Source organism: Gouania willdenowi, chromosome 24 (genome assembly GCF_900634775.1).
Source record: "Gouania willdenowi chromosome 24, fGouWil2.1, whole genome shotgun sequence".
Classification (NCBI taxonomy): Eukaryota; Metazoa; Chordata; class Actinopteri; order Blenniiformes; family Gobiesocidae; genus Gouania; species Gouania willdenowi.
The window spans coordinates 8,025,584-8,045,607 of record NC_041066.1 but is presented as its reverse complement, the minus strand read 5'-3'; the positions used below and the strand labels follow the sequence as shown (position 1 = coordinate 8,045,607).

At 36.0% G+C, this 20,024-nt stretch overlaps 1 protein-coding gene across 2 annotated transcripts; it reads left to right on the top strand.

Annotated features, from left to right (window-relative positions):
• Positions 1-778: 778 nt before the first annotated feature.
• On the top strand, positions 779-19,673 carry gen1 (GEN1 Holliday junction 5' flap endonuclease). 2 transcript variants are annotated; one of them, XM_028439866.1, is made up of 13 exons: positions 779-1,207; positions 1,291-1,477; positions 5,425-5,601; positions 7,457-7,567; positions 7,654-7,727; positions 7,806-7,891; positions 9,770-9,920; positions 13,382-13,418; positions 13,521-13,601; positions 13,717-13,847; positions 13,942-14,003; positions 18,098-18,247; positions 18,551-19,673. In XM_028439866.1, exons 1-13 carry the CDS (start codon positions 1,047-1,049, stop codon positions 19,660-19,662), a joined length of 2,520 nt encoding a protein of 839 aa, XP_028295667.1. In that variant the 5' UTR covers positions 779-1,046; the 3' UTR covers positions 19,663-19,673. The 2 variants fall into 2 exon arrangements, with proteins under 2 accessions (XP_028295667.1, XP_028295668.1); XM_028439867.1 differs by lacking the exon at positions 5,425-5,601.
• The last annotated feature ends 351 nt before the right edge of the window (positions 19,674-20,024 follow it).

Genomic DNA, 20,024 nt, shown 5'->3' with positions numbered 1-20,024 from the left:
GTAAATATGTTTTTTTTCCCCGTTATTTATTATTATTATCACAAAAGCCATTACTGTCCGATCCATTGTAAATGATCTTTTATATGTGTATGAACCAATTGCTTGTATTGCCTATTGCCTTGCCTCTTAGGATTTTTGTCACAGGTGTTTTTGGTCATCCAATTAGCCATGACCAGATTACCTTTTTTTAGGGACTGTCAATTTATTAAACAAAACACACACACGTTCATTGTATTAAAATTTTTGTTCATTTTTTTATTTTTTATTTATCAACACATGTTTATTGTTTTACAAAATTATTAATATTTACAACAATGACATCTACTCAATGATATATAAATATATATATATATATGTTTACAGTGGAGAGTACATACATACACAACGATGTCGGCCGAAGTGTGTGATCTGGAGCCGTATAGAGAGATTATCATTATCATTTATTTGTAGCATGTTTATTTAACTGGTTGTGGTATAATTGTAAATATTTTCTTTGGTATTATTATTTTGGATATATATATATATAAAGCAAATCATATAAATCATATAATATAAATAATAAATCAATATTTATATAAAATGTTCATAAAATATGTAATGTATATAATGATAATAAAATAAATAATATATATATATAATACAATGATAATAATAAAATAAATGAAATATATAATGTGATAATAATATAAAGCCGTATAAAGATATCTCTATACGGCTCTGTTGTGAGAGTTTGCCTAGGATACCGGATATGACGTAACTTTATGCAAAATACGTTTTATTTTTTTAAAAAACAGTCTGTAAAGGATTAAATAAAATAAAAATATTTATAAAGTTTGCAATGTCAGAATTATGCAAATCAACGAATTAGCAGCAGTGTTAAAAATAAAATAAAAAAATATCTCGTAAACTAAGTATGCGCAGACAGGAGCGCAGCCCAACGCAAAGGCGCCACAATTTGAAACTCCCAGTTGTTGTCTTTTCCTGGTCAGCTCTTCTTCTGCTGTTTTCCTAGCGTTTTCTCCGCTGTAGTCGTTTCGGAACTAAAAATGGGTGTTAAGGACTTGTGGTCCATCGTGGAGCCCGTCTGTGAGTCGGTTCCTCTGTACAGTTTGAGCGGAAAAACACTGGCGGTGGACCTGAGTTTGTGGGTCTGTGAGGCCCAGCATGTCCAAGCGATGATGGGGAGAGTGACCAAGCCCCACCTCAGGTAGTTTGCAGCCAAATAGCAGAATGTCGAGTAAAATGGTGTGTTTTGTGTGATTCATGCTTGTTATCGATGTCGGTGTCCAGGAATCTGTTTTTCCGGGTGTCTTTCCTCACACTGATGGGAGTCAAGCTTGTTTTCGTCATGGAAGGAGAAGCTCCAAAACTGAAGGCAGAAACCATGAATAAGAGAACAGAGGCAAGATATGGAGGATTCAAAAAGACTGCAACAAAAACTACCAGCAGGGGGCGCTTCAATGCTGTACTGCGAGAGGTAGGTTCAAAGTTGGTTATCCCCCCCACACACGTTTATTGTTGGTAATAAATCTTGCCAGTTTCCTTACATACAGTAATAAACATCTCATGTATAAACTTGAAAAGAAAGAGACCAAATATTTCACAATTGGAACTTAATTTGTTTTCCACAAAGGCATCCGTATAAATGAAAAGGTTTGTCAAAATCATGTACAATTATTAAAAAAAATAACACCAATGAATTAAATTCCAAATTTAAAAAAAAAAAAAAATGATCAGGCTCTAAGTATAGATACATTTATACAATCTAAAACAGTGCCATGGGGGTAACAACATAATAGGTAGTAGGGATGTCCAGATACAGCTTTTTCATTTCCGATATGATACCGATATTACAGCCGTATTATCGGCCGATACCGATATTGATTCGATATCAGCATGTATAATGCATATTTTTTATTTATTTATTTGGTGAAAAAAAAAGAATAAATACTTATTTTGTAGTGTGGAATGTTAGAAAAGGCTTGATCAAGTGATCTTACTCAAACAGAGAACAATAGTCAGTAACAGTAGGTGTGAGAAAAACTGACCCATTTATTATTAACCAATTGGTTACATACATTTTAACCTTTAACATAATATCTACAGTTGAATTAAAAAAATTAATTGGGAGAGAGAGAGAAAATATCGGAGAATCCAGAAATTTGAATCCGATATTTGTTTTCAGGCTAATATTGGATCAATATCGAATCGATATCGGATCGTGACACCCCCAATAAGTAGAAACCCCAAACTCAACCCAAGAAAATGGCCGTTGAGCAGAAATGGCACGACTAAGAAAATGTGGATTATTTGATTGTTGTCTGGTCATTTAATTTTTTTGTAGTTTCACAACGTTCGTTGATCATTATACAACAAAAAAATATAATTTACTCAGTAACAGTTGGGTGTAGAAATGGAATGGATTACCTACTTCTTTTAAAACAGACTTACGTACAAGTAAAATATACTCAATAAAGTATGCAACTAAGCAGCAACTCAATTACTGATGGTCACTGTATGTTTGGTCATTGTATTTTCCGCTCAGAAAAGGATATACATACAGTATATAAATATATGTATTAGTATTAGGAAAATAGTGGTTATTTGATTTTCATTTTAAAAATCCAATTTAAATTCAAAGCATTTTCCTTTATCAGGGACTAGGAGGGGTAAAAAACATAACTTTATTAAGCATTTAATTTCTATTTGTTGCTTCTAAGAACAAAAAAAGGATAAAAATTTTTTTTTTTGTTTTGTTTTTATTGAACTGTTTGAATACAAACTCAGATATCAAATTAAAACAAAACACAGACTAGTGTTACGGCTGAATTTACGGTTGACCTCATTTGAAGACATGATTCATTGCTCTGGTTGAATGATGGAGTCCAGGAGAAGCATTGATGATTTTATATAAAAAATAGTTTATTCTAAACTAAATAAAAGAATACAAAGTGGAAACAAAAATGGTGACCCCCTGGCCAGGCGATCCAAAGACAGAGTGACGAGACACAATATTAAAGCCACGTATATCTCCCCTTAGTTCCCCCCTCCCTCCTCCCCCCCCCGAGATTGAGACAGAGGCAGAGGCAGAGGGAGGAGGTGAGGACAGAGGGTGAAAAAAAGAAAGACAGTTTGTTCTTTTGGGTCTAAACAACCAGTTCTGTTATCTGTCGGTTGTCTTAGAGACGGAGGAGTGTGCGTTTGTGTTTGTGTGTGTGAATGAATGTGTATGGGGTGTGCTATGTGACATGTGACTGTGTGAGCATGTGAGTACGCACACAGAGTGCCTATGCGTCCTTGTGCGTTTATTGTTTTGGGGAGATATTGTGTGCTTTTGACAAGGCAGTTTGACCCAGCAAGGTTTAAGACATGAAAGTCACACAATGGAAAGTTACACCCCAAGGCTTAAGGATTAAAATATATAAGTAATTATATTATTAAGCATAACTAATTATTCTGCCCCAACACTAGTATCAGGTTGAGCACATATAAAAAGAAACGCAGGGGAATTCCAACTATAAAAGCAAGATGCTACAGTGAGGACATGAAAACATTCAAACTGTCAATCATACATAATTCCTAATTTAACATCGACAAGAAATGGAGTAACAAACACAAATAAGGGGTATTTTAAATCAAATTAAAGCATTTACATTTCTGGCTATCACAATTGTTTTTGTTTCACTCAGCAGTTTTTACTCATTCTTCCAAAAGCTTAGAGTGGGTTTAGTTTTAAAGTACCTGCACTTGTGAATACAGAACTTTCCCAGCAAATTAAGGTGTTCATGAGAAGCTTTAAGTTTCCATCACAAATGAAAATACCTTAACATCTTTTACTGACAAAGGTCAAATTTCAATATCCTTAGACTGCAGCCAGCTCTGCATATCAGTCAGGAATGCACGTATCAGATCACATTAAATAATATATATCATCCAAGTTTTCAATATCCTTGTCACAAAATGTGCAATAAAAAAAGATTGAACATTAGAAGACAAACAAACAAAAACTCCACCCGGAAGTCTGACAGGAAGTTGCAGTTTTCAAAGTAAGAGCACGTTTGAGGACGGTGCTGTGTTTCTGGCACGAGCACCAAATAATGACTTTTCCTTGTGGTTTCTTTAGCCCAGGCTAAAATTTCTTTGTCACCTGAATCTGGTTTGATTTTTGACATGGAAATATAAGGCTTGTCATATGCAGAAATGTTGCACGTACAGTAGATCACACGCCAAAGTAGAGATGGAAGAGGTTTCTTGCAATCACATACCGAATAGTCCCTCTTATCTCCTTTCCTATCCACTGTTTCTTAACCCCGTGGATGACGTCACGGGGTTAAGGAAATGTGTTAGGAAAAGGCCATCACGTTTGTTTTGACATTCAGACACACTTCAACAAGGTGACGTAATAATCTGACGGCCGCAAAGGTTAGTGACGTCTGCAGTGGTGAAGAAACTACAAATGTCCGAAAATGGACTAAAAGCACATTTATAACACTTTCCACTGATATAATCTCAAAAATCACAAGGTTTGAATGTAAATCAAAGGAACAAAGGCTACCGGGCTACAAGGACCAAAAGGGAAACTAAAAGAACGTCACATTGAGAATAGTTGCTCACACTCACCTTCCACTGTATATGAAGTATCTTGAATAAAACATAATGTGGCTAAAAATGTCTGAACCACAGAGTGTCCGTTTTATGTAAGTTATTATCTGACAATATGTCTTACATAATAAGATGTGGGTTTTAAATTATTTATTTAAAGTTGTTCAAGGCACATTATTGCTATGGTCACTTACATGATCAGTGTTACTTGTCAGTCCTCAGGTGTGCGTGTCCCTTTAAATGTTGTTGTCGCAAGGAATTGTGGGTCAGCATTATCTCATCTTTTTTGGTAAAGGATGTATCAGTGTTTCCTAGGCTAAAGGAAGTTAAAAAAAAAAAAAAAAAGGAAGCATTGAGCCTCTTTTCCTGAGCTTAAAGAGAACTCGGACACTCCTTATCATGGCCACCACTTAAACACTTCCGGGGGTGAAGGAACAGTGGATAGGAAAGGAGATAGGAGAGACGAATTCGGACGCAGCCATAGTCTTTTATTGTTTAGAAAAACACAGTGCAGTGGTCCATCCATGCCCACTATCAACTTCTGTTACACTGCAGCGCCGAATATTTTGCGCTCTCCTAAACCGCTCTGTCCTCAAATGTGCTCTTACTTTGAAAACTGAAACTTCCGGCCCAACAATTGGGGGAAAAAAAAAAGTTTTGTTTATCTGTTCTAAACCTTTTACAAAGAAAAAATGCCTTAAATTTCAATTTTAATTTAGAATTTTAAAATGACAATCAAATAACCACTCATCTGTTATTAAATGGCAAATCCAATGTCCAATAGTACATACTCTGACTGACCCTTGGCTCCTCTGTCTACAGTGTGCAGATATGCTGGACTACCTGGGCGTGCCATGGGTCACAGCTGCGGGGGAGGCAGAGGCTATGTGTGCGTACCTGGACTCACAGGGCCTGGTGGACGGCTGCATCACCAATGATGGAGATGTTTTCCTGTATGGAGCGCGCACTGTTTACAGGAACTTTAACATGAACACCAAAGTAAGTTTGATAAAGCTCACTTAACAATAATCACCCCTTGTGCGTTGATGCGTTTGTGTAAATGAGACTATGGGCACAACTTCCTGTCAGTGCCAAAACAACGAGCATTTGTTTAAAAATTATTTGAATCAGTAGATAAAGTGACATGGTCATCTTTTACAAAATAAAAGCCATTTCAGCAATAAAGTAGATTGAGGAGTCTGTCGAACAGGTGAGAGCACCCATGAACAGGAAGTAGCAAGATCAGGAATGAGTTAAATGAGTTTTCCTGTAAATTTCCACAGTAACTTAAATTCGGGTATGTTGGGAATATTCAAAAATATAGAATCTAATTATCCCCTTGGGGTAATGAGAAATGCAAAGAGCGGCAAATAAAGAAAATGAAAGAAACAACTATATAATAATGATTATACACACCCACACAGAAAACAAGGAGGTTGTAAGGTAACTGAATAACAAGGTGCAAATTAATCATAAGGTGCCAAATGCTTATGTATAAGTAAAAAATAAAATGATAATATTGAATAAGAATAAAGTAAAGTATACATATACGTGTAAACAGATTTTTATTTTTAGGACAGTTGCATACATATAAATACCTGGGTTCCATCCTCGACAAGGTATATATCGTATATATGAGGTTGCAGGGTGTTAAAGGCGGAGGAGAAGTCGGCAAACAGGAGCCACATATAAAGAAAATTAAAGAAATAATAAAAATAATTAATGAAAACAACGCTAATAATAATAATTATACATGCCCGAGATGGGCTATATTATCAGCCAATATTAGCCTTTAGTATCGGTATTTCCACTAGTATTTGAAAAAAACAAAACAATATGTGCTGATGTAATATGATGTAACATATTAAAAAAGGAATATGGCACTTTTACATTAACTAAAGTTGAATAACTTTTCCTATTTTGCACAGGTTTTTATTTGTTGAATACAACTAGTAGAGCGTCACATGCGAACTGTTATTTCCATGGAGATATACATATATATATTTATACATATATCATTTTAGGTTGGTTGCCCACCAGTGGGTCTATGTATATGCATATTGGTTAATATCTAAAATTGGAAAATTTGTCTTGGAAAATATCGGATATTGGCAAAAAAAAAAGCTAATATCAAACATCCTTATTATAAACTATAAATGGAAATTGTTTATTGGAATTAACCGGAAAATGGGAGTAATTTGAAAAAAACTGATGCCGATATTTTAGATGACGCTAATATGTATTTCACAACTACAGTATATTTAACATCCCTGTTAGGCTTCAACCTTCAATTTTGTAAATTACTAATTTCTCTTTGAAAAATTCCCAGAATGCTGTGACCGTAGTCGAAATCCATTTTTATAATTGTATCATTTTTGCATTAATACTAATATTTAGTTATGTTTGGATATGATACAGTTTTTTTAGAATTACTCCCATTATTTTTTTTGGTAAAGTCCAATAAATAATTCCCATAAATTTTTTTAATCTTTTTTACATTTTTTATTATTTATTTTTTTATTCCAAAAATTCTAGAGCTTGTGGAAATTGACCAGAACTGTCCCACCCCTTTGCAACACTAGATGTCAGTAGCTTCAGCTTGGATGGTTGTTACAGACATGGGAGTCATCCAACCTGTTCATTTCTTCAATGTTCTCAGAGTCTTTATCCAAATTTGAATGTATAAATACAGTAAATGTGACAGTGGTTGTATCTGTATGTATAAATAAATATTGCTGATCTCATTCCACATTTGGGAACATTAAGCTCGGTTTGGCTTCTTTGGAGGATTAACGAGCCAGGACATAAACCAGCTGACTATATCATGAGTTTACATTGTGTTTTTAATTTCTAGGACCCTCAGGTCGACTGTTACCAGACGTCAAGAGTGCAAAGTGAGCTGCATCTGTCGAGAGAGAATCTTGTTGGTCTGGGTATCCTGCTTGGCTGTGACTACATTCCTAAAGTAAAGAAGATACAATAAAAGATCCTGTGTCTAAATCACTGGTATGATATGAAGGCCAACTGGGTTTTCTTTCTCCCACGATGCAGGGCGTACTGGGAGTTGGCAGAGAACAGGCCCTGAAACTCATACGCGCGCTAAAAGGAGAGACTTTGCTGCAGAGGTGGAAAAAACACGATCTCTGCTAGATGACTAGCTTGTTGTTTGAGTTCAGTTTTGAAACTTAAATGATTCTCTACAGATTTATCCAGTGGAGGGAGGAGAATACAAGCACATCTGATGGAGTTGTGAAGAAAGTGCCTCACTGTAACTTATGTCGACATCCTGGTGAGTAGATCCCATTTCTCTTCAATGGAAAAGGAATGGATACACTTGGGGGCGGATTCACGAAAGGTTTAGGGGTATTAAAACATATGCAAACGTCACTCTACACCCTAATAAGGGGTACAACCCCCTGGGAATCAGGACTGCGCGTGTTCAGCGCGTCACAATGCGCCCACAATCCATTTAGCGCGTTTCCCTCTGATGAATATGTAAAGTAGGCGGATCTAATAAGGGTTGCAAAAAAATGGGAGGAGGAATTGCAAATAAATTAATGCAGTGGGCACAATGCAATTCATCAAACCAGGAACAGTTTGCAGTGACAGTTTTTGTACTGGAAAATAGTACGACCTACATGCAGGTGCAAACACACGCACAGAGATCATCGCTGCACTGAATGTTGACACAAAACACACGAAAAAAGGCTCCAGTTAATCTTTCTGGTATAAGAAAATAATTCAAAAGAAACAATAGGCAATATTAACAGCCACTGAATGAGAAAATGCAGAGTAAAGTGTGTATGAGGGAGAGAAACAGCTGGACGACGGAAGCCCGTGTGGAGTCCGGTACATGTGTGTTCGCTGCGGTGCAGAGGGTCGCTGTGCACGGTACTCCATGGATGTCGCTCCAGGTAACTCCTGTGTCTTTCGCTACATGTTTTGATCGTCAGACTCTCGTGTCGCGTTGATGTCAGGCCAGAATCAACTGATAAATTTACGCAGCAATGGAACAATGTTTCCATCTACTACTATTGAGGAGATCAGACCTGTTGGATGATGTTTTCCATGAGAGCAAAGTTACAGTCCTGATGGAGCAGACATTAAATTGGGGGGGGGGAAATAAAATAAGGTTTTAAAGTTTATTAAACAGCACTTTTATTTGTTTATTTTGTTTTCTACATTATTGAATGTTTGCAGCAGACAGAAGTCCACCTGCCTCCAAATTAACTTCTTCAAATGTCATTTTGTGCGTCTGTGCACTCACCTCTCCACGTTGAACGAGCAAAATGTTCATTTAAATAGGAAGGTCTCAACCACGTCTATACGCGCAGCTATTAGTGCCGCAATGTTAGTGAATTCCCCACAGCAGGTGAGGAAACAGCGCCACTAAAGGATTTAGGGACGCACCAGGTTTACCACCCTTTATTTCACATCTTGGTGAATCCGCCCCTTGGTGTGTTATATAAAACAAAAGGCTTACTTAATTAAAATTCCTTGTTTACAATTTATTGCACTTTAACACTCCCATATATGACATACTGTGTAGCACTCTGGGGAACCACTATTAAAACCATTGTAAATTAATATTATTTTATTGCAAAAATAAAGATAAACAAAGCCGGATAGTATGACCACACACATCCATTAAAACTTATGAAATGTAAGGATATTGTTTATTATAAAATAACACAGATAATATTCAAAGCTAAAAAAAAAACTCTTCCAGAAGGCGTTCAAAAATACTCTCTACAGACCAGCAAATACGGCCTAAGAGATCAATTTAGATTTATTTAACCCAAAAGCAAGATTGGAAGTAAAGCAAAGATGTGTGTATGTTCTAGGGGTTAAATTGTGTAATATTGTTGATGAAGAAATAAAAATTAGTGACACACGATTGATTTTCATAAAGAAAATGTCACAATGTATTTTAGAGAGTTATGTGTCGCAGTAGTAATATAACTACTTGAATGTTATGATTTATATTGAGCATTTTTGCGTCTCCCTGTTAAACTTTTGTTATATAAATTCAAATTGTCATTTAAACGGAACAACTTCATCGTAAATTCTTGCTTGTTTAAATAAAATTTTGATAATAATAATCCTTTATTTTATTTTTTTTTAAGCTGTAGTTAAAATGTGCTTGTGTTCATCTGACTGTTTTCAGGCTCAGCGAAGGCTCATGAGCGCAGTGGCTGCTTGCTCTGTGACAGCAAGCATTTCTGTGAGCCTCAGGACTTTGATTACCAGTGTCCCTGTGACTGGCACCGCCATGAGCAAACCAGACAGGATCAGTCGTTTGAAGCCAACATCAGGAGGTATGAAGAAACCTCTCGAGGGAAAACTTGTCAAACTTATTTTCACTCCGGGGCCAAAAATCACGTAGTTTCCGACATTATTGTTTCCTAGTTTGCACTTCCACGTGTAAATATATCCATCCAATCAATAAATGACAGATATGCGTCGCTGCAGATCTTCACTTCTAAATTCAATTAGTTTATTCATTTAATTTGCCATGTCTGCATATGTCGTCAAAGATTAATGCTTAATGTAGTGCAATTCTTTTTTCCTTTTTTTTTTTTTTACAGCAATGCATGGTTTATTCTTGTTTAAAAAAGTTAAATAATGCTTTTTTTATATTGCATGATTGTGAAAATCTTCAGGGTAATTATTAGGGGAACTTTGTGGAATTGTTTGTGAGGAAATTCCAAGTTTTAAATGAATAAAAAAAAAACCTGTCAACAAATCTGTCAATCAAAAAAATGTGAATCTGTCAACACACACAGAAGTTGATCTCCAGAAACCAGGAGCACCAGTAGATTCATTACACGACCTCTGGTTCCACATATCATGTTCATGTTTCATGTAACATTCATTATTTTTTTTTTTAGTTTTGATTTATGTATGAATAACGTTTCAATTCACCAGTAATGTGACTTATGCGTTGCTTCTTTTTATGTCCGGACCCAGAGGAAAAGTCCGCCCAGTCACCAGTTTATCTGGATACTATTTGGACCATAACACTGTTCGGCAAAGTTGATGATGCTCTCGTCCTAGTTTCCCCGTGAATATCCAAATATCACACAAACAGAACCAAATTTAATTTTAAAACAGAAAAATGCTGCTTGTTTTGTTTCTGGTTTTAAATGAATAAAACCAAAAAAACAATCAGTTTTTTTCTATTTTTCTATTTGGTTTTGAAACAAAATAACCAAAGGATACATGGATTCATATGATATAAGCATGGTAAAACTGTGAGACCCATAAGTGAATTTTTTGGTAATTTCGACAATAATAAATGTTTTCTCGCGGGCCAAATTGCATGCTCTAAAGGAACGATTTTGGCCCCCGAGCCTTGGGTTTGACACGTGTCACGTGACATACAGGATCCTTAAGCAGGACCTGAAATGAAAAGGATGATAAAAACAAAATGACAATGACAGAGAAGAAGATCAGGGAAAGCAACTAGATGTTTATAGTGAGCTCACTGATCCTAACTTAGTACGAGGAGCTGATAATTATGGATAAAATGTTGACGATTCATCGTTATTTTAATTCAAATGTGATTGATCACAAGGCACTCGGAAATAGAAATGGACTCACAAAGTAAATTGTTTTGTACTGTCTGCATCTGCTACCTTCAACACAGACTTAGCACACATGCATATGAACTACTGTGGTCATTATGCTGGATGCAGTTAACCTGATGAGAAGAAAATGAGCAAAGTTGGAATCCAACCGACAATGCTGTAGTTGAGAAGCAGCAAATCTATTCTCTGCAATGCAACATTAAATGTCTTATCTAGACACTTGTCTAGAGTGTCTGATATTCTGTGATCATGGAAACCCCACAGAAAGCATGGATTCTTTTTCTTTTCTTTTTTTTTTGCGTACTTTATAAAAATCAGGCCCCAATACGACACGGAAATACCTCCATTGCTTGTTTTCACGTATTTACATTAAGGATGTCCCGATACAACTTTTAAAAAAAAAAAAAAAAAAATCCGATATGATACCGATACTGCAGCCTTGCGTTTTGGCCGATACCGATATTGATCCGCTATCGGCACGAATCATACATCATTTTATTACTTATTTTGTAGTGTGGAATGTTGGAAAAGGCTTGATCAAGTGATGTTTCTCAGAGAATAATAGTCAACAACAGTAGGGATGAGAAAAACTGACCCATTTATTATTAACATACATTTTAACCTTCAACATAATATTTACAGTATTCTGCAATTGAATAAAATAAATTTTAAAAAATGAATGGGGGGGGGGGGGGAATTAAAAAAAAAAATCTGAGAATCCGGAAATTTGAATCCCATATTCGTTTTCTGGCTAATATCGAACCGATATTTGATATCGGATCAGGACACCCCTAATTTACAATTATTATTGTATTATTATAGAATTTCCCCTTGAAAACAGGTGACTGAATGTCTATTAAGTGTAGTAAACAGACACATACAGTATGTCCAATTTCACTCATGGTTTTGTTCAAAATCTTGAACGTGTTACGGTTCAACTAGTTATTGTGTTATCCTGTGACTGAATGTAGCGCTTCATCTGAAGTGTGTTTTTAATGTGTTGTCATGAACAAGCGATTTCGGTTTTTACGACTGCATTGAAATCTGACAAAGCACTGGTCCAAAGACGGGTTTAGCTGTTGGTTTATTGGTTTAACAGGTGACAATTACACCTCCAATCACAGGATTTCATGCACAACTTGAGGGTGATTCGTCGGTTGGCGTTGATTAAAGGTTTCACAAAAAATATTTCAGGACCATATCACACAATTCCATGATATTTTTCTTGTTGAAAAAGAGTGGCTTAGGGTCGAAAGTTTAGCGAGGAGACATGTTAAAGCTCTCAGGATTCTGTAAGTCATCTGAAGCATATTAATGTAAAATTAATAACAGTAATTTACTGTATTATTTACTGTAACAAGTTTGTAATAAGTTAGAGAAGTTTAAAATCATTTAAAGTCATCTAATCAGGTAAAGATGATGAAACGTAACCAAAATGGATGAAATGATGCTGAAATGAGTACACTGAAACAGAATTAGGGGATAGGGCTGGGCGATATGGCCTTTTATAAATACCGCGATATTTTTAGGCCATGTCACGATACACGATATATATCTCGATGTTTTGCATTACCCTTGAATTAACACTTTGATGCACAAAATCACACCAGTATGATGATTCTATATGTCTACATTAAAACATTCTTGATCATACTGCATTAATATATGCCAATTTTAAACTTTCATGCAAAAAAGGGGATATCACAACTAAGTCAAAGTTGACATAACTGTATTTATTAAACAGTGAGTGGCTCAAACATAAAATTGTCAACAGAAAGTGCACGTTCTGTGCAAAATTGTCACAGAGACATTTCAAAACAAGACATTAGTGCAGGATGTAACTCACATGGCATTTCAAAACACAAAATTAAAGTGCACTTTTTGTACATAATGCCACTACAATATTTTAAAACAAATAGTGCCCTTTTGTGCATGTTGTCATTAAGATGACATTTCAAAAAAAAAAAAAAAAAAAAAAAGTCCGCGAGTTTAACGGTATGGTCATTTTCAACACCGCACAGACTACAAGCTGCGATATATCGAGTATATTCGATATATCGCCCAGCCCTATTAGGGGAAATTAGAAAACTGAAAAGAAGGTAAAGGTTGTTGTGTTTTTTACTTTATTTAAAGTGCACTGTCAGCACTGTTGAGACTTTTTGTTGACACGTCGCCCTTTCTTTTCTCAGAAAAGCCCTTCAAAGTCCACACTTCCCTTTCACAGAGGTACAAAATCTTTATTTCTGTATTACGTTAATTTAAGTATAATATTCGGGGTTGATTGTAAAATGGTGGTGTTGTTTTTTTTTGTTTTGTTTTTTTGTGCAGATTATTACTGAGTTTCTGGTTTCTAAAGATAAGTCTGTATCACATTTTAAGAGGAGGCAGCCAAACATGTTGCTAATGCAGGTAAACTGGATGTTTGTCCTTGAAGTTTAATTAACGCTGTTGGGTTTTAAAGACATATGTGAATAATAGTCATGGTTTTTAGTTTTTTTTTATATATAATTGTTTTGTTCCTCAGAAATTTGCCTTTGATAAGATGGAATGGCCAATGCACTACACCAGCGAGAAGGTTTTAGTCCTGATGACCTACACTGAGCTGATGAACAGGAAATGTGGAAGAGACATGCTTTGCCAAATCAAGCCCCTTCGGTACTTTTAGCTTTTATGTTTTTTATTCCTGGACTTTCAAACATACGTGACACTCAACACATTGCTTTCTTTTCTTTCTTTCTTTTTACAATAGAATACTGAAGCCGAGGGTGAGGAGTGGTGTCGCTTGCTTTGAAGTCATCTGGAGAACACCAGGTTAGTTATAGTTTAGTGTGCACTGGGTAATAACAACATATTAGACAACAGGTAAATAAAACTCTAAATATTTCCCTTTATTTTAGTGCAAATCAGTGATTTTTTTTAATCCAAAAATGGTCAGAAACATTAATAAATGTCTTATATTATGCTTCAGTTTACCATATACACACCAATAAAATGCAAGCTTGAGAAAAAACAATTAAAAGTAAAAAGATGAGTTTCAGGGTCCCCACGGTTATGGAATTTAAAAAAAATTATTTTCCAGTCTAGAAAAGTCATGGAACTGTTTTGGAAATATAGCCTATTTTATTTTAATGTTTAAAATCCAACCTTTGCTATTACTATAAGAAGTTAACAAGTCTCTTAAGTTAACACCTAGTGTTATACATCGCTTTGGATAAAAGTGTCTGCTAATTGAAACTGTAATCTTATAATTTTATGATTAAACATGGTAGCACTTAGTTGTTGTTTAATGCTACATTCAATAGCTGATGCATCGTTATTTAAAAAATATTACAAAATGGGTGTCAAAGGCAATTGGGCGATTATATGATGCTGTATGATAGATAAGTTATGGACACAACTTTCATTCCCTGTGCCACATTTTTGCTACTAACCGTGGCACACTCGCAGACCTCTGTTACACTAATACAGTGGTTCCCAAACAGGGGTATGCGTACCCCTAGGGGTACAGGAACACATTGCAGGGAGTACTTGGAAATTAGGCTATTTTTTTTTTAGACAAATTCACCACAAACTAACAGCACTATTGCTCAATAAAATACTTTATTTTCTTGTAATTTATTGAAACAATAATAATAATAATAATTTATGCTGTAGAGGCCATTTTATCATACTTCTGACAATAGGACCCAACAATTATCCAATTCATTTTACATAGTGTTTAATTACTATTTATGTAATTATATAAAACTTGCATTGTTTTTGTTTTTTTTTTTAAAAAAAATAAATTCCACGCATTGTTTTGAATTTGTAGATTAAGCTTTAGGGAACCAATGTTTAAGACATACAGGTAAAAAATATATACTGTATATATACATGAAATTATGAACTTATGATATGAAGGGGGTACACGGCACTAAAAAGATTGGGAATCACTGCACCAGTACACTGGAAAGGCCTGCTCATTTTTGGTAGAATAGATCTTAGCGGTTCACAGATAAATCGTGGAAATTTGGTCAAATATTTTGCAAAAGTTTTGAAAAATCATTTTGGGAAAAAAGTGTGGGAACCCTGGAGTTTGTTCCACCTCCTTCCTCCAAAACTGCTCCATTTTGTTTGCGCAAATCAAATGATTATACAAACAAGTTGCAGGACTTCTGCCATTTAAGGTTTTTCAATGACATTATTATAATATTTTCTATCTTCTTGCTTTTGGGATCAGCTAATTATCAAGAAAGATCAAAAATGTCTTATTAGTCCATAATTTCTTTGTGCAGATGTTGTTCAACATTAAACTCAGAATAAAGAGTATTTGTTTGTCTGGACCTCCCTGATACGACTGCTTTGTCAGGCAGAGGTTGGGGTGTGGGTGGCTCGTTTGTTAGTGACTGGCTGTGATTTAGGGTTCAGAGGTGACGTGCCTACCACAACAAACACAAGGTGCTAAAAAGGCTTCCTCCCTGAGCTTTGGAACCTGTCAAATCACAGTTTACCTCACTAACAAGCTCGTCTGCTGTGATCACAGCCTGAGAAAATACTAATCCAGTAAGATTAGCTCTTTGAGATGACTTTTGTTGTAGTTAGCGCTATATAAATAAAGTTGAATTGAATTAAGAAGAATGACTGTAATATTTACAGCTAAATTGTGATCAATGTTTATGAATCCCTAAATAAGTATACTAAATACATTTTTTGACTCAATTTAGCTTAGATTTTTTGGTGGTACAGTATACATTGGAGTTTATGAACAAATTCTGTTATAGAACACGTGTTAAAATTTTTTTATTGATTTGGTGATAGTATAGCTTCTTTTGTATTGGTTTATGTAATATATTTACATGTATTGAGTTTAGTTTACAATGCATCTGAAATCTATTTTACAACAAGAGATGATGCACAAGTGAAACATTATCCCAACATTTGTGGGTAATGACTCTAAACTACTCAATGAGAAAATTATGATTTGTGTCATTCTGAATGGAATTTGCATGTTCTCCTTTATGTATTCACAAAAATGCATTATTTTACCCTCTTTTTAAGGGATGTTCAATATCAGCTTTTTGTAGATATTGTCAAACACTAAATTAATTTTTTCTTTTTTATCCGATATTATCGGATACAAACATAGACCCCCTCCATCTACATGTAATTCTAGGTCACATAATATCCATCAGTTTTATATTTAATGTGATGCCCCACTGGTTTTATTCAGCAAACAACGTCTCAAACAACAGCACATACTGTATCAGTCATTCAATGTCTGTAGAAAAACATATGCCTATGTAGACAGACATTATATTTTATGGCTAATATCGATCAATAATATTGCCTGTCTCAAATTTTGTTTGTAATTTTTTGTTAAAAAGAAGTCATACGGAAGACTAAAGGAAGTGTGAGGCTAGCTGGTGTCGTAAATCTTGTGTAGGTTCTAGGGTCTTCAAGGTTCTCACAGATGAATAAAAACATTAAAAGTATCACCTGTCGGCCATATTGTGTGCTAGATGAGTAAAATAAAATTAAAAAAACTAAACAATATTTATACAAAAAGTACACAAAACGACAACACAAATGCACAAAACTACACGAAAAGGCTCCTAAAACACACAAAATGACTTCAAAAAACATATATTACAGAGAAATACACCAAACGACAACAAAAAATATGAAAATGACTCAAAATACACAAAACTAAATATTTATACAAAAAATACACAAAATGACAACAGAAATGCACAAAACTACACCAAAAAGATACAAAAATACACAAAATGACTCCAGAATCACACTACAATGGCAACAAAAAACTATAATTATACAAAAAAATGCAAGACAACAGGAAGATACAACAATAATGACTCCAAAAAATACAAAAATGAGTAAAAAAAAAAAATAAAACATTTATCATGTTCATGTCCCATAGAATTAAACTGAGGGGAAATCACACACACTTTTACTTTGCACCCACAAATAACCCCCTTTACTGTATAACACTACAGAGTATGTACACCTCTTTTACATCCAACCTTCAAACACATACTCATTTGACCATAATTGACAACTCTACTTAAGCTCCTCCCACTATATGAATACATACTTCCAACGGGCACTGTACTAGTTATTGTAAAGCATATCTTGACCGTTCATTTACCGCACAGTGTCCGAGCCTGTGTTAAGACGATAGAAATATAAACTAATATAATATATACAGTATAATGTAAACTAAGAAACAAAACTAAAAATAGTAAGTTCCAAGTTCTGTCATCTATTATTGCGTTAGCCTTACAATGTTTTATGTTTTGCTATAGTATCGTTTTACTACGGTAGTGAGATATTTTAGGCAGGCATCGTATCTAGGTCATAATTTTGGTATAGTGACAACAACACTAACTAAACAAAGTCTGTGATTCATCTTCCTTCTGGTTCGTAGTCATCGCGTCCTTAGTAACACACCATAGCAACAAGCTAAAGCAGAAAGAATGTACGTCGATACAGTACATAAACTGCACGGATACTGTGAAAGTTAAATGTAGATTTCTCACTAGAAAGAAGAAAAAGAAAAGAAGCTAAAGCTACAAGCTCTCAAGTTATAGCAATTTCCAGTGAAAATTTAAGGAATGTCCACCATTATTTTTTTTGTGTTTCTCAATAACTGAACTGACTTGGTGGTCACGTGACCTGAACTATGCCCCATAGAAAAGACTGGGCAGATGTTGCGTAGTCATTTCACGCTTTCAGAGGCATTGGACGTGTGCCGCTATTACACACTTTGGAGTGAGACTGGGTCGCTCTGTTGAGAATATTTGAAACCCTTAATGCATATTGCTCTTTCAGTTTGAGCCACATAATTATTCCTTTTAGTCAAATGAACTTAAGTGTCAACATTGTGTTGTCGTCCTCTTTTCCTCCAGAACACTTTGCGTATCCTGACGATCGGCCTGCAGACGACCAACATGAGGTGAGGACGGTGGAAGAAGAGTGTTTGTTTCGCGTTGCCTACCCTGAGGTGGTTGAAAACTACATGAGAGACAAAGTACTGGCAGAAGAAAGCAAGACAAAGAGTAAGAAAATCATTTTTATTCATTTGAAAACAATTCCCACGCTGTTCTGACAGCTGGCTGGATCAAAGGTACCTGGAAGGAACTCTGAGTTGTTGTTATAGGGTGTCTATTACAGCAACCCTGACACCTGGGAATGTAGCATTTGGCAGCTGGGCTAGTTTACGCCGAAGGCTTTGATGCAGCACGGAGGTGTCTGTGTTTGAGGAAGAACCACTTCCTCATGTGCAGGAACCCCAGATAGGAGCTTAAATATAACCTCAGTAAAAAACACTCTCTGACATTTGGTCTCAATCTTCTTCACAGAAAAGAAAGCCAGGGGTAAAAAGGAGAAGCCTACGGAAGGCTCTGACGCTCTGTCGCATCTCTTGGCTGAAATGACTCTTCAGAGTTCTTCGCAAACGGAACCTCCCATTATTACAAGCACTAAGAAGCAGGATGCAGTGATCTTGAATGCTCCAGTGCAACATAAGCCACATGGAAAGGAAACAGACAATCACACAGAGACTCTTTCTCCTGCGTTACCCTCTGCCTCTGCCGTCATTGAATCCCTGCACCTCAGCGATATCGACTGGGATTCTGCATCATTCACGTCTTCACCGACTCCGCAAACTGTGTCAAAGCACAACGTGGAGCCCGAGCAAAATAAAAACACGCACAGGAAAGACGAGGAGCTCAAACACGAGATAACTGAGCACAAAACATCATCTCACACCCAGCAGACTGAGTCCAGATGTTACACAGAGTGTCCTCTCAGGGAGCGGCTGCTCATGAGGAACGCAGTCAAAACTGTGAATGTGAAAGACGTTTACAGTAACATCACTCCTGAGTTCAACTCAAACCCAAAGTCAAATGCACACAGTTGTGATCTCCAGGTGTTAAAAGAAGAAACTGTAAATAAAAAGATTAAAGTGCCAGTTCACCAAGAAACACCCGATGACTCCAGAAAGCCTCCTCACAAATACAAATGTGTCCAAACAGCTGCTTTATCGTCTGCTGCTGCTGCTGCACCACAGCAGCTCCAAAGTGACAAGAAGGCCAAGAAGACGGTGTGTGCGAGTGTGTGTTCATCCAGTGAAGACAGCGACACGGAGAACCAGCCACGTGAACCTCCGAGACGCACAAAAACCAAACCCAAAACGAGTAGCGGCTTCATCTCAGACCTCACCCACAAACCTGCTCCTCTGCCCACAGCACGTCAACCACAGACCATCCTAGCCCGTGGGCTAAAGTTAGACGCTCAGATCATCCATGAGGAGGATGAGAACATCAGATCTGTATCAAATGGAAAGCAATCTGACATCGTCCCACAAGCTCCTTGTTCTCCCGTGACGCTTTCAGAGAGCGACGACTCTGTGGTGTGTAGTGAGAGTCCTTTGCCGTTGGCTGAGAGACTGAAGCTGAGGTTTTTGGAGTGAGTCATGTTGAAGAAAATGAGGAAATGAATCAGGAGATCAGGACGTGACTTCAATCATTAAGGCATTCTTGATCCTCCTATAAAGTGAAATTAATGATGGTTCGGTTGTTTTGTTTTTCATTTTCATTTTTAGCTTCGTAGGATTTTTGTGTATCCATTCAAATTTATACATAAAGTATGTTTTTACCTGTTATCAGGATTTTGCAAGTTTTCTTATTCTAACTTTCACTGGTGTTTAGTTATTAATTTGTTTGTCTGTTAGCATTAGGGGTGTGTATTGCCTGGCATCTGGGGATATGATTCGTGACACAATACGATACGATATATCACGATATTAAAGTATAAGGTGATTATTGTGATTTT

What these genes read in the sequence shown, in the direction of transcription:
- gen1 (XM_028439866.1), top strand. Translation starts at nt 1,047, where the DNA reads ATGGGTGTTAAGGACTTGTGGTCCATCGTGGAGCCCGTCTGTGAGTCG. An exon ending in CACACTTCCCTTTCACAGAG is followed by an intron (nt 13,419 to 13,520) that starts GTACAAAATCTT and finishes TTTTTTGTGCAG; the next exon opens with ATTATTACTGAGTTTCTGGT. An exon ending in CAAACATGTTGCTAATGCAG is followed by an intron (nt 13,602 to 13,716) that starts GTAAACTGGATG and finishes TTTGTTCCTCAG; the next exon opens with AAATTTGCCTTTGATAAGAT.